General features: G+C 41.5%; 1 protein-coding gene across 1 annotated transcript in view; it reads left to right on the top strand.

Annotated features, from left to right (window-relative positions):
• LOC136675427 (cadherin-18-like) overlaps positions 1-10534 on the top strand; it is a 33884-nt gene extending 23350 nt beyond the window's left edge. The window contains exons 8-9 of the mRNA XM_066651973.1: positions 6204-6458; positions 9942-10534. Coding sequence (XP_066508070.1) covers positions 6204-6458; positions 9942-10444 — 758 coding nt within the window. The 3' untranslated portion in view covers positions 10445-10534. The remainder of the gene's footprint in view (positions 1-6203; positions 6459-9941) is intronic.
• The last annotated feature ends 3363 nt before the right edge of the window (positions 10535-13897 follow it).

Genomic DNA, 13897 nt, shown 5'->3' with positions numbered 1-13897 from the left:
TGTGGTGTGTTCTCCCTGTGTCTGCGTGGGTTTCCTCCGGGTGACTGTCTGTGAGGAGTTGGTTTGTTCTCCCTGTGTCTGCATGGGTTTCCTCCGGGTGACTGTCTGTGAGGAGTGTGGTGTGTTCTCCCTGTGTCTGCGTGGGTTTCCTCCAGGTGACTGTCTGTGAGGAGTGTGGTGTGTTCTCCCTGTGTCTGCGTGGGTTTCCTCCGGGTGACTGTCTGTGAGGAGTGTGGTGTGTTCTCCCTGTGTCTGCGTGGGTTTCCTCCGGGTGCTCCGGGTTCCTCCCACAGTCCAAAAACACACGTTGGTAGGTGGATTGGCGAATCAAAAGTGTCCGTAGGTGCGAGTGTGTGAGTGAATGTGTGTGTGTGTCTGTGTTGCCCTGTGAAGGACTGGTGCCCCCCCCCAGGGTGTATTCCCGCCTTGCGCCCAATGATTCCAGGTAGGCTCTGGACCCACCGTGACCCTGAACTGGATAAGGGTTACAGATAATGAATGAGGTATAAGGCTTAGGGTTAGGGTAAGGGTTATGGCTTGGTTTAATATTAGTTTTAGATTTAAGGGCAGGGATAAGGCATCATAGATTCACTTGTACATCCGTGAAGGGCAAACTATATTTAGTACTGTATAAGCTCTGGGAATGTTCTTTGAATCAAATATTTACTAATTTAATTTGAGACCAGGCCGGATTTTTATAAGTTTATAAGTTTATACCATGGTGGTACTGATATATCGTCTTAAAAGTGAACTTTTTGAAATGTCTATATTATTTAGAATCGGGATAATTTAGGGGATCACAGCACTCAATACAGTAATCATTTTCAATTCACAATCGTATAAATAAGAAATATGTTTAAATGTTTATGGAAAACACCTGGTTTGTTCAATTAGCCGAGGACAAAATAGTTGGAAAAACACAAAGCAGATGTTCATTCGTTTGTATATGACTCCTCCGGATTTCCAATAAGATCGTGAGCCCCCTCTCCTCTGGTTTCTGGATAATGGAATTTGCCTCCTGAGAGTTGATTTCCTCATGTTTGCTCTAAGCTAACCACCAGCGCCTCTAGACACACATATTTAGCATCATGTGTTGTCGCATGGATCTTGCTCATTCTCCGAAGCCCTTCACCTTCCCACCCCCACCCCACTCTTCTAATATCAGCTAGATAGAGGCCAGTGGTGCAGTTGCCTGGGAAACCAGGTCTGTGTCTTTGCTGGCTCAAGGCTGTCTGTTGGAGATGGTCAGACCGTAATGATTCATCGGCAGAAAGGCCGACTGCTCTTTTGGAGGAGTCCTTTAGAGAGGGGGTGGAGGAGGAAAGGTTGGAGCAGGCAGCGGGGCTTCAGCAGGCTTTCGGCGGACTGTAAGGGTTTAACGGCGCGATCGGGGAGATCAGAAACAGATGCTAAGAAACCCCGAGACCCCTGAGCTCTGCTGCTGGAGCTTTAGGGCTTTGCTTCGGTTTGTTTCCCGCAGCCTAAAGCCGAGTTCCCAACACGGGGCTTCGCTCCGCCTAAATAACAGCCTCGCAGATGGGTCATAACAGAGGCCTACGCACACTGGGGAGTGGACTTGGCAAAGATGCATGTGTAAGTGTCTACGGTGGGACGCAGGGAAGGGTTTGTAGGTGTTCGCAGCTCACGGAAGATCTGAAAGGAGGCAATACATGCTGGTTCTGTGTGAAATGATCAGATATTGGTGGTGAATCATTCTCAGCGCTGCAGTGACACTGACGTGGTGGTGGTTTGTTAGTGTGTGCTGCACTGTTACGAGTGGATCAGACACAGCACTAGCTGCTGAAGTTTTTAAACCCTGTGTCCACTCACTGTCCACTCTGTCAGACACTCCTACCTCATCCACCTTGTAGATGTAAAGTCAGAGACAGTAGCTCGTCTGCTGCTGCACTGTTTGGGTTCAGCAGTAACACTCTAGCAGCACTGCTGTGTCTGATCCACTGGTGCCAGCACAACACACCACCACCACCATGTCAGTGTCACTGCCGAGTGGTCCACCACCCACATCACACCTGCTCTGTGGTGGTCCTAGCCATTGAAGAGCAGGGTGAAAAGGGGATAAAGAACGATGTAGACAAACAAGTGGACTACAGTCTGTAATGGAGCCGATAAAAGGACAGTGAGTGTAGATACAAGGTGATTATTCAGTGTATAGTAATGTGTTTTTTTTTTTATTTGTATGTGTATCTCTTAATAAATATAAATTAGCTTCTAGAGGGCACCTCTCAAAAGACTCAAGCGCCTGGTTGGTCGAGTAGCTGGAGCCAACTGATTGGACGAGAGTATGAGCGTCTCACGGCAGCGACTGGAACTGTGTCATAAGACTTCAAGCGCCAAGCCTGGGAGGTGGCAAAACTAAATGGATTGCGATTCCCCTCGGAAGAATTCATTGCCTTTTTCTCCAGTTCGCAGAAAGGCAGTGGGTGTTCAAATTGGCTTAAGTTGGTGTGGGTTTTATACGAAGCAGCACAAATAACACTCCGAATCTGGAAGGTGCACAGTTAGTTCTGTTCTCTGCCGTCCCCTGATGGCTGCAGAAATATGGTCGCAGTCAGAAGGCCAGATTATGTCATAAGCTCTCAGCCCATGGCCGGACTCCCACATGCGTGAGTCTCGTCTGCCGTAGGGGCCTCGTTATGTGAAGACTGTCCCTTCTGGGCCCCTGTCCTCCCTTCGTGGATCTATGCGGCTTTATGCATCATCTGCTGGCCACAGCTCTTGCACTTAAACTCCTACGTTAGGCTCCAGCTCAAGCCGTAGCCACCAGGAACTGAGCCAGAGCTGCAGAAACCCACTCTTCAGCACCGGACCCCACATTTCGCAGCCAAGATTAATTACATCTGCAGTTTATGCACGCTCCGTTCCCATGGCGATTCACAGGAAATGTGTTTATGATTCGCTGTCGCTCCCGTGAAAGACCCGCTGAGAATGATCCACACTTGGAGCAATTAAATGAATGCACTTATTTTTATGAGAGGCAGCCATTCCATCACACACTGGAATGTTTATTTTGGGGGCAGTTATTAGCCCCAGAAACTACAGGCATAACATTAAAGGGTGGTGGGTGGAGGGGTGGGGTGGGGGGTGTAACTAATGACACACTCTCAGTGTACTGGCAGTGGTACGTTGGTGTATTTCTGCAATGCATGTTGGGTATTGTAAAGAGAGATCGCTCCTTGGAAAAATGTACAAAAAATATCCAAATTATAAACAATACAAAATGTTACTTTCCAGACAGTTTTCACCCAGTTTATAGGAGTCCTAACAACTGTAGAAACTGGTATTAAGTGCAGTCATTTGGTTGATGTGCAATTTCTTGAACAAATTAAAACAGAAGCAGTATAAATAACCTCCATTTTGCAATTTGCCAAGACTGTATCCACATTTTTTTCCACGCATATACTCCCGGGGTTCACTGGAAATGTGTGAGATCTGTGTAATTACTGGCCATCTGACGTTCCTAATTTAATATTAAGTTTTTAGGACTGAATTTATAAATGTCAGCCTTTAAAAATATAATAATAATAATAATAATAATAATAATAATAATAATAATAATAATAATAAAGAAAAATAAAGAAAACTAACTCCTGAGAAGTTCTGCTGGTTGCTGTTACATCCTCTTACCCTGCTACACACTGTAAGCAATAAAATCACACAGCATCACCCATGCAGCAAGTGGTGGGCGTGTCCAGGGACAGGCAGCTGGAATGAATTGCATCACCAAGCAACCCATGTAAATAGGGCACATTTATTCTATAAACGGCCATGACCTTGACCTGATATTTATATAATTTGTGTGAAGCAAGAAAATATACTTTACACATAAATATACAGATAAAAATATAGTTGCAGTGAGATTGTTATAATTATTTCATTGTAAATATACATCGTCGCTGTCCAATTAAAAACATGTATCTGAAAAAATGTGTCCTGACTCACTCTTAACAGCTCTTTTAAGAGCCAAGAACCACTGCTGAAAAGCACTGATTCCATTTACTCTCAGAAATCGTCAAGTATCTGTCCCTCCAGCTTCAACGTGTCATTGCTACACAAATATATATTCATCTCCCAATCCAGAACCTCTTTTTATAAACCGGAAGCACAAAATGCTGCCCCTTGGAGCTCAGATATGATTTGTTTAGTTTGAAGTTTAGGGTTAAGATTAAGATTAGTTTAAATATTAAGGTTAAGTTTAGGGTTTGGTTTAGGTGAAATTTAAAGTTATTTTTTTATGTTTTATAGTTAGAAATTCACATGAACAAATGCTATTAATATTTAGTGAACACTGAGCAAACCTTGGATGTGGTCTTTCAGTCAAATATATAAGTAATCACCTTAAGACTAACCTGAAATACTGAAAACCTCAAAGACCAACCTGTGCTCTACATCAGTGTGTTCTGTATATGATGTAACAGCCAGTATCCTTCAGTAACTTTAATCAGTTTTTTTTTTTTTTTTTTTTTTTAGCAATGTCAGGTCATAGGAAATAATCTTGAGTCTGACCCAAGCCCCAATCTTTGTGGAATTTCTTCATAAAACTCATGGATTGTTGTTGTGACTCTGAAGGGGGCTCTTGAAGGACACTGGAGCTTCCCACATTACTGCTGCTTTTGTTAGTTTGCTGCTCATTGATTTATTCAATCGATCACCTGCAAGTCTAGCGCAGCTTGCTGAAGGCATTAATTTCTAAAAAGACATCAGAGAGAGTGAGTGTCCAGAGCTCAGAGATCCCCTCCACCCATAGCATGAGCACTTGCTGTTGATCCCTGCTCCGAGGAGATGAGAATCTGCATTGAAAAGGAGGGGATCATGACTCTGCATATAATGCAGGGCTAAGGAGAGAGAAAGAGAGAGGGAGAGAGAGAGAGAGAGAGAGAGAGAGAGAGAGAGAGAGAAAGAGAGAGAGAAGACTGGAACTAATGGACTGGAATAATCTGTGGAAGAAATAGAAACATGAGAAGTGAATGTGAGACAAGGGAAGATACCCCCCACACACACACCCCACTGCAGAATGAAAGTTGTAGAATTAATAAAGCGTGTTTGCGCTGAAGGACAATCGGCTGCGCTGGTTCATGTTGACAGTAGAGTGCTGCATCAACCTGTTTGTATAAAACGGCTTTGCAAATCAAGTCTGAACTAGCAACACTGTTTAAGTGTCTCTATAATTTACAGCCGTGTCGATGTAAACACGGTCCAACATAAAACCAAGAAGCAGAGAATTGCAGTCTCACCACACTAAGCAAACAGTAGCTCCAATTACATACAGGGCTTTCTGCCTTCCCACTGAATTCCTACTGACTGTGGATTAAGACTGAGGGGTTTGTATGCACGTTGTATGCCTGCATTATGTCCATGCATAGGGCACTACTTAGTGTGGACATTACCATGACAACCAGCATTACATGTATCCAATCAGAGTGAGGAGAATGGTGCACTTGTGTTAATAATTCCTTCAAAATAATGAAGACTGAGGAAAACTTTCATCACATGCTTTGGTTAAAGAAGCAGCATGTGGAAGACTGGAGCCAAAGAGCAAAAAAATACCAAATCTGACCCAGCGTTCCTTTATAGTTTCAGATTTGGTATGGAATCGGCTACAGAAGTTTACAAAGGGTTTACTAATGATACAGTCGTATTCTTTAAAATGACAATGACTCCCTAACTGACCTCAGGTTTGCTGACGACAGTGTTATTTTTGGAAACAACAAAGCAGGAGCCACTGATATTGTATACAGTATCACTGAGACAGCTAAACGGAATGCATTAACGGTGCCAGTGGGGCCAGGTCTACATAGTAAATATAAGTCTGTAAAGCCTGCTTTGAATGGGGTGAGTGTAGGACACCAGACCTTACTGTTTTGACCTCACAGACCTCACCTTTTGGAGGTGTTGTGGGTTTAATTCAGTGACACAATTACAAACTGAGGTGAGCTAGGGGTTTTCTGGTGGCCAGTAAGAAAAGAGTGGGTTGGGCCTTAAATGAAGCTCTAAGGTACTGACATTCGGTATTCTACAACTTATCATCTGTATAATTTAGTGTTTTAAAGGTTAATGCATCAAGGCATGTAATTAATCTGGAAACTTTGACACACACAAATTATGCATTACATATAAATTATATATTATATATAAAAATATATATATATAATTTCTCTCTTTCTCTCTCTCTCTTTCTCTGACAGACAGCAGTGCGAGTATAATATCTCGGAGGTGGGGTTTCAGTCAAGCTGAGCAGGAGCTCCAGTATCTGGCCGTGGTGGTGTGGGATGGAGGAGAGCCTCAGCTCAGCAGCACCAGCACCCTAACCCTGAGGGTGTGCCCCTGCAGAAGGGGGGGTCTTCGAGCCCCCATCTGTCAGCCCCAGGCCTTCCTGTCCTCCGCAGGCCTTAGCACCGGGGCACTCATTGCCATCTTGCTCTGCATCCTCATCCTCCTGGGTAAGAGAGTGGGGGACATGTGGAGGTTGAATATCAGCCACAATGTTACAGATGCTATAGATGCAGGACTCTTGTTGGCATAGCATATTGGTCAGATAGTTTGCTAGGCTAATGACTGCTTTGTACAGTATCTAAGGCTAAAAAGCTATTACAAATAGCTAAACAACTAATAGAAGTGTAAACTGAACGAATAGCCTCAAATTATTCCAACATGGCAAGCGATGGTACAGACATTCCTGGTATTTATTGCTCTCCTTCAAGCATGTTGAGACCATTAGGGTTAGCATTAGCAGGAGTTCCAAAATATGTGGGGCATCTTGTTGTGGCTTCTTGTACTAGATTTGTTGGCTTGATACCAATTTGTCCTAAAATGAGAGCTCATACTGGGTGGGCCAGATTTGAGGCAAGAAAATAATTTAGAGAACTTTTGATCTAATTTCTGTAAATAACAAAGCAGATGCAATTTTCATGGAATTATTTTGGATTATTATAGCAGTAGAATAGCAATTGGATCATAGTGTCCTCTAGTTTTGGAAAACTGGAAAACGTATGTCCAGACTATAAGGGCTGGGCACATTGCTGGGGCTCCTCCAGCCAGCAGAGGGAGATGTCATGCACCTCCCAGGGACAGTCAAACCCAACACCCTACAACTGGGTTGAGGGCTTTATAAAAACTCAGATGGAGACAGACTTTGTTCGGGTCATGTAATATGGCCGGTAAGTTTGGTAAAAAAGGGCTGAGAGTTTTGCACTCCCATTTATCTTCCTTTTTTAAGCCTCTCTTAAAGCCCTTTTTTTTAAGTTTACTCTCAGGGTTCTTTCTCTTTCTGAAAGTAGGAAGCCTTTTACAGTTCACACCAGCATCTAACAAACTAACATTAAGTTCTGATGCAAGGATAGGCACTTACCTTCCTCCCTCTTGGTTGAGAAAGTGGTTAATTTCTTTCTTTTACTGTTTTCTGTGATTGCCAGCCTTTCCTTAAGTGTCCTTTTGTTCCCTTTTCCTGTGAAAGCCAAAAAAAGTTGGCTTTGTAATTGCCTTTGTTTTTCCCACCTGTCTGTAGATACTTCCTTATAAGGCATGTTTTTCAATCCCCTTCAGTCCCCAGCTCGTCTGTATGTATTTATATTTTAAACCATTATATAGAGCTATCCTTCATTTTGCTTAGCACATGGATGTTGTCTTACAAACCTGTGTTGGCTAAACTAGTAGCCCTCTAGACTATAACATGGCTGGCCTAAAGTCTAAAGCCTGATAAGCCACAATTTTTAGTCTTGAGTCTTAAGGTGAACTTCTTTCTGGAAAAATTGTTTGAATAGTTAAAGTACTGTACTTGATATGGGTTTGGATTTGATTTGCACTTAAGGCTGAGATCAAGGAAATTCAAGTTTCAGGGTCAAGACCAAGGACACATCGAATCTGAGTCAAGACTGTTAGAAACGAGTGACAACTGATCAGAAACTTCAGGTTCAATCTCTTCCAAGTTACCCCCTGTTACCCCCTGTCTTCCTCCTTTGTATCTGGATCTGGGAAAGTCAAGAGACATCAGTGTAATGAATTGAGTTCCCTGGATCTGGCTACAAGACCAGGATACATTGGGGTATTTCCCCATGTTCCCAGAAAGTGATTAGTCCTGAACTACACCATCCTTTTCAATGAAAATTAAAAAAGAAATAAATCACAGTTCAAAATGCTGTGTAGTCCAAGTGAACAGAAAGAATGTGGAACATTGCGTCAAGACTGAAACCAGGACAGATGTAGTCTGACTCAATAACAAGAACCTGATGCATTAACATGGGTCTCTTTTAGGCAGTCAAAAAGGTACAGAACACTGTCATAAATCCAGTTTTTAATGTTGACAATTGCTTCATCTTCAAAGCCACTCCCCATAGCCATCTCCACCTAATGTAGTGTTGTTTAAAGCTCTGCACATGAAGATGTGAGGCTCCACCCTGCGGAACAACCCCTTCTTTTTCTCACCCCCTCTGTCTCCAGCTCTGCCATAAATAGAAAGTTCTTGCTCTCTCTGGAGGAACCTGCTTTTTTTGACGAATGTAGACTTCTGCACCAAAGAGCAACCAGACACAACGTGTATATGAGCACACTTCATACCTTGGTGGGAGAATCCTTACTGAGCTGGACCTCGCAGCTTGGATGGGAATGATGCTGGGCTAAAGTTAGCACAGAAAAATGGTGGTGGTGTCATACTTCTAGAGTATTTCTCTACAGACAAAGTCAACACTGAAGAGCATGAGCCACACGCTGAAAATGCAATATTTAGTAATATATTTAGACATGATATTGTTTGGCATGATACCGTTGCTGATTAATTTTGAATTGCATTCTAAACTGAGACCCTCAGCCTGTTTTTAACATTAACAGAGTGATAAAATACTATTGATTTCACATCAGCAGATGAGCAATTACGCAGTCTTCCCCATACACAGCTCTTTGCCTCCAGTCTCTTTACATGTCAAAGGCTAATTGTAGACCCTCATGCTGTAAACATCTGTACATTGTCATTACAGTTGATGCAAGTGTGTGAATAAATATTTCAGACAAAAAGCAGATGTGGGGTTTAATTACGGAAGGCTAATAGCCACCATTTTGTAGGATTTCACTTGTTCCAAGGCAAATCTTAACAGGTATTTACTGCTTCCACTGGTATCAGGAATATTATTAAAATGTAATGACAATGAAAGCTTTATTCAGCCTGGTTTCAATGTGAACGTATACATTATTTTTACTAGAAAACCATTCCTAAAATTTGCATAATGTGTAACATTTGCATAAGGAAAAATATGCTATAATGTTGGTGGATGTTTATGTAAGTTTCTGGCAACTTTTTTTCTGTTTGGAAAAACCAGCCAATCTTCCACTAACCCTAACTTGAGAAAACATAACTTGAAGTTCTGATTGGTTAAAATGGCATCTTGTGTTTGTGTAACCCTACGTGTAATCATCTTAAAAAAAAAATAATAAATTACAGTGCTGTTTCTGTAACACTTCTTCAGGTACATAAGAGTCTGAATGGATTTAAAGAAACAGTGCCACCGGTGGATGGGAGCTCACTTAGTGAACAAAGATGACTAACTATAACTTATAATTTACATCTATTAAAAATATTTGGAATGCCCCTTTTATTAATATAACTATGTCTAGAAATAGCAAAAATCATAGCATAGCTCTATAGTTGCATGCCCTATAGTTGGGACACCCCAAAATGTATGGACCTATATCATTTCTGATTAAATGACTGTACTCTTACATACAAACACTGTAGGTGCGTGAGTGGTGTGAATGTTTTCAAGGGTGGATAAACCATGGGGAGTGGTTCAAATTAGATCCATGAATAGCTCATTTATATGAATCTTATGAATTTGAGAACTGCATAATAAGCTGTGTAATGATCTTTATTTTATTTTTATTTTTTTATGTTAATACTTGCAGTATGTAACCACCCTGCTTGCTTTTCCTCACAGCAATCGTGGTGCTGTTCGTGACCCTGAGGAGTAAGAAGATAAAGAAGGAAGGCTTAATCATTTCAGAGGAAGACGTCCGGGAGAATGTTGTTACCTACGATGATGAGGGCGGAGGCGAAGAGGACACAGAGGCGTTTGACATTGCCGCCCTCAGAAACCCTTCAGCAGCAGGAGGCGAGGTCCGGAGAAGAAGGGGTGAGGTCTGGGCAGCGGCTCTGGGCGGGGCCAGCCTGAGCCCTTCACAAACTCCGCCCAATCAGGACATCCATGATGTTATCCAGCTCAAAGTAATGGAGGCGGATCAGGACACGAGTGGCCCTCCGTACGATTCACTCCAAACCTATGCCTACGAGGGCCAGGGGTCACCCTCAGGCTCCATAAGTTCCCTGGACCTTCCTGGACCTCCGTCAGAGCCGGAGCCCCCTGAGCAGGATGACTGGGGGCCAGAGGCTAACACACTCGCCAGACTTTTCCAAGAGAGGGGTGGGCAGTGTACTCTATAGTTGATCTGAATAATGGAACGTCATCTTCACTGTGGTCCAGATGAGGCCAAACTGAAGGCTGTTCTGCATTTTTGGTTTTGTCCAATTTTGCTGTGGGATGATTTTTTTTAACAATTTTTTTTTTTACTGGGTTCAACTAGTGGATTATTATAATTTTTATTATTGTTTTTTTTTTTTTTTTTTTTTTTTTTTTTTGCTTCTTTCCCTTTGGAAGAACGTTGTTTATTTTGAAGAAAACATAACAATGGATACAAACTGGAAACAAAGGAAAAAAAAAAATCTTGGACCAACAAAAGGAAAACTATTTTCCCTGGTGTATATTTTATATTTGCTTAATAAAGTTCATGATTCCAGATAAAAAAATCTAACTACTCTGGTTTACTTTCTTTGCAGTACATGGTAAATTCCACATGATTTCAACATTGGGAAAAATAATGACACATTTGGTCAGACACAGTTATTCAAACTGTGAGGTCCAGGTCCAAACTCCTAGAATTTTATTTGTTCTCATAGTGGCACTTCACATTGCTGCTTTTGATTTAATGCTGCATTTTCTGAACCAGTTAAACTGCTCCATTTATTCATTTGTAAAAGTAAATATTTCTGCATCAATTTTGTCCTTATTTTGGAGCAGGCCATGGTGTCCTCAGCCTCATGTTCCTCTTGCTCTCTCTGGTGAACTGGCCACACAAGGTAAACCAGTGAATTTAAATAATTAATTTGTTTTATGGTACCACTTTATCTTTAGGAACGCTGTGGGTCTGAAGCCCACAACAAATCAGAACAAAACACATCATGGGCAGGTGACCGGTCCACCACAAGAAACTATTTGATTAAAGCAGCTTAGAGAAGCTATTGTTTAACTGCTGCTACTCATGTCTATGACCTCAAATATCTTAGATATTAAAAATATAGTGCTTCATGAACATTTATTTAATGTATCACTCCATTTCCAGAATAAGGTCCATTTATTTGATGCCTGAATTTGATTGTAAGTAATGTGAAAGGATATAGAGAATTTTTCATTAGAGATTCTTATCCATAATTCCCAGTTTACTAAGTCTACAAAGATTCTTTCCCAAGTGTTTCCCAGTTTGCAAGTCAACATAAATCACCATTGTCAAAGGGTAGAATGTAACTTATAATTCTCAAGAGCTAGGAATGTGTTTTAATTGGATAAAAATGGTGTTCAGTAAAAGATAATTGGATTCGAATGCTTCAATGGGCAGCTTGTATTACATTCCAAGGACTTATAAATCAACCGAGTTTTCTGGGGTTTGTAATCTAGACCTGATCAATTCTCCAGAGGATTGTACACTCTCAAACCTGCTATAAAAGTGGCTTTTAATATCTTGTTGATGATGACGACAACGACCACCACCACGCTGAACCCTGTTCTTTCAGAAGAAGACTCGATACTCAGTGGGGTTTTTCACATGACTTGATTTCACTTTCTCTCAGGTCAGTTGCATCAGCAGGTCTCCTGCAGTCACTTGTGAAATGGTGCAAATTCTGTCAGGTAACACAAGCCTTCCCGTCGGAAAAGGACAGTAAATTCCTGTAAATATCCCACGCGAGGAAAAGCCATTGTTTCTGGGAAGACGGCGTTTGCGAGAGCCCTCATTAAACACAAGGGTATGCTTCCTGATCTTGACGCTGGTTGCTGTCTCCATATTTCTTTCACTTTCCTGTGAGGGGAAAATTCTGTGAGGGAGTTCCTTATTCTGAATAAGATGCAGATATATATAATGCCACATTTAATTTACCTGTTTTACTTGATTGCTTTATGATTAAAAAATCTGGCAGAACTGACCATAGCTGAAATTGGTATAACTACTGCCAATGAGGATATGTGGAGAACAAGGATTAGATAATGGCCATAGAAATGCACTAATGATAGAATGACATGCCACTGAAAAGAGAGGGCTAGTGGGCAATAAATCACCCCAGTTATTGAGTCGTGGAGTAGAGTATACATCGAACATCAGTCCCTGACTTCAATGCAGTCCCTGAATCAAATCCTCATAGAGGCTGCTACCCGTAAGGTCCCCAAAGTCGATGGCCATAGTGCATGACCTTCCCTATAACACCGGATTTACCTTAACTTTCTCAAATGTAGCACTGCCCAAAATTGCAGTGCTCAAGCATCAAGGCTCATGACTATAATTTTGTTGTTTACTTCCAAGTTATATGAACAACCCTAATTGGCCATTTCAGATTAAACAAGTGAGTCTCAGCTTTGCATATCTGTGTGTGATGAGAACAAAGGCTGGTGTTGAATAATTCATCAGCGTGTGATTGTTTGGGGCTGCGTGGTCAGGCCACCTTAAATCAAACCACGCAGCTGTGGTCGCTTGCAAAGTGAAGGTATGCAGGAACGTTACATTTCCTCCTCCTTTCTTTGCTGAAAGGAAGTGGGAGGAAAAAAAAAGAGACAGGCTCAGCCCCTCGCAAAGGATCTTATCTTAATTGTTATTCAAGAGGCCGACATTTAATTAGCAAATGTAATTATTATGATAATAATTGCACCTTTTGCTCTTAATTTTCACCTCACATTTTCATTTGCTCTCTGATCAAGCCACTTTGCCCTGAGCAGCTAATTGCCTGGTGTGGCAGTGCAGATAACTCCTCATTACTGAGTGGAAAAGAACAGAGTACCGCAAGTCCTCGGTTGAAAAGTTCAGTCCGAATACAATTGAGTCAGGAGAGGGAGTGAAGCAGCAGGAGAGGCTGTGTAATCACTTGTTAGTTTGGTCTGCTGAGGTTGGGGAAAATATTATTTTCATGGTGCAAGGGTTGGAATACAATATTTCTGGATCTTTGGAAAATGAAGCCAAAAATAGCTCCAAGTCCTTCTGTTCCAAAGCACTGGTACATTGTTTTTAATATGCTATTAATACCTAACAACAACTGTTGACTGATAGCAAACATGGTTCTTTATGGAAACTAAAGTGGATCTTCTAGGCCATCGCTCAAAAAATCTTTGTAGTATCTTTATCATTAAGACTGAAGTGTAAAGAAAATCTGTCACTTTCAAATGATGCTTCAAAATGGGGATAAAAGGTGTATGTTCTAGTGTGGTTTTTCTAATTTAATCTTAATGAATTTTGGGTTTATGTATTATTAATACATTACACCAGGTATTTCGGATTTCGGCATTGTGATTGGTTAGAGAGACATTCAAGAAATGCTATTATTGCATAATAATTTCACTCTGACCAAAGCACTTCAGGTATCACTCTGCAAAATACAAGTAACCTGGCAATGCCACCAACACCTACAAGACAGGTGCCTGGACGTTTTCAGCCAATGAGGAAACAGTTCAGATTCCATTTGTGCACATTATTTGAACAATGTAAATAGTTATGGCACAATGCACTCGTTATACGCATTGTGTTTGTTTGTTTGTTTTATGTATCACTATGATCTTAACCCAGTGTAAAAAATGATTTT

This window comes from Hoplias malabaricus, chromosome X1 (assembly GCF_029633855.1).
Source record: "Hoplias malabaricus isolate fHopMal1 chromosome X1, fHopMal1.hap1, whole genome shotgun sequence".
NCBI classification, from domain to species: Eukaryota; Metazoa; Chordata; class Actinopteri; order Characiformes; family Erythrinidae; genus Hoplias; species Hoplias malabaricus.
The sequence above is the reverse complement of the archived record's forward strand: the minus strand, read 5'-3'. Positions and strand labels throughout refer to the sequence as shown.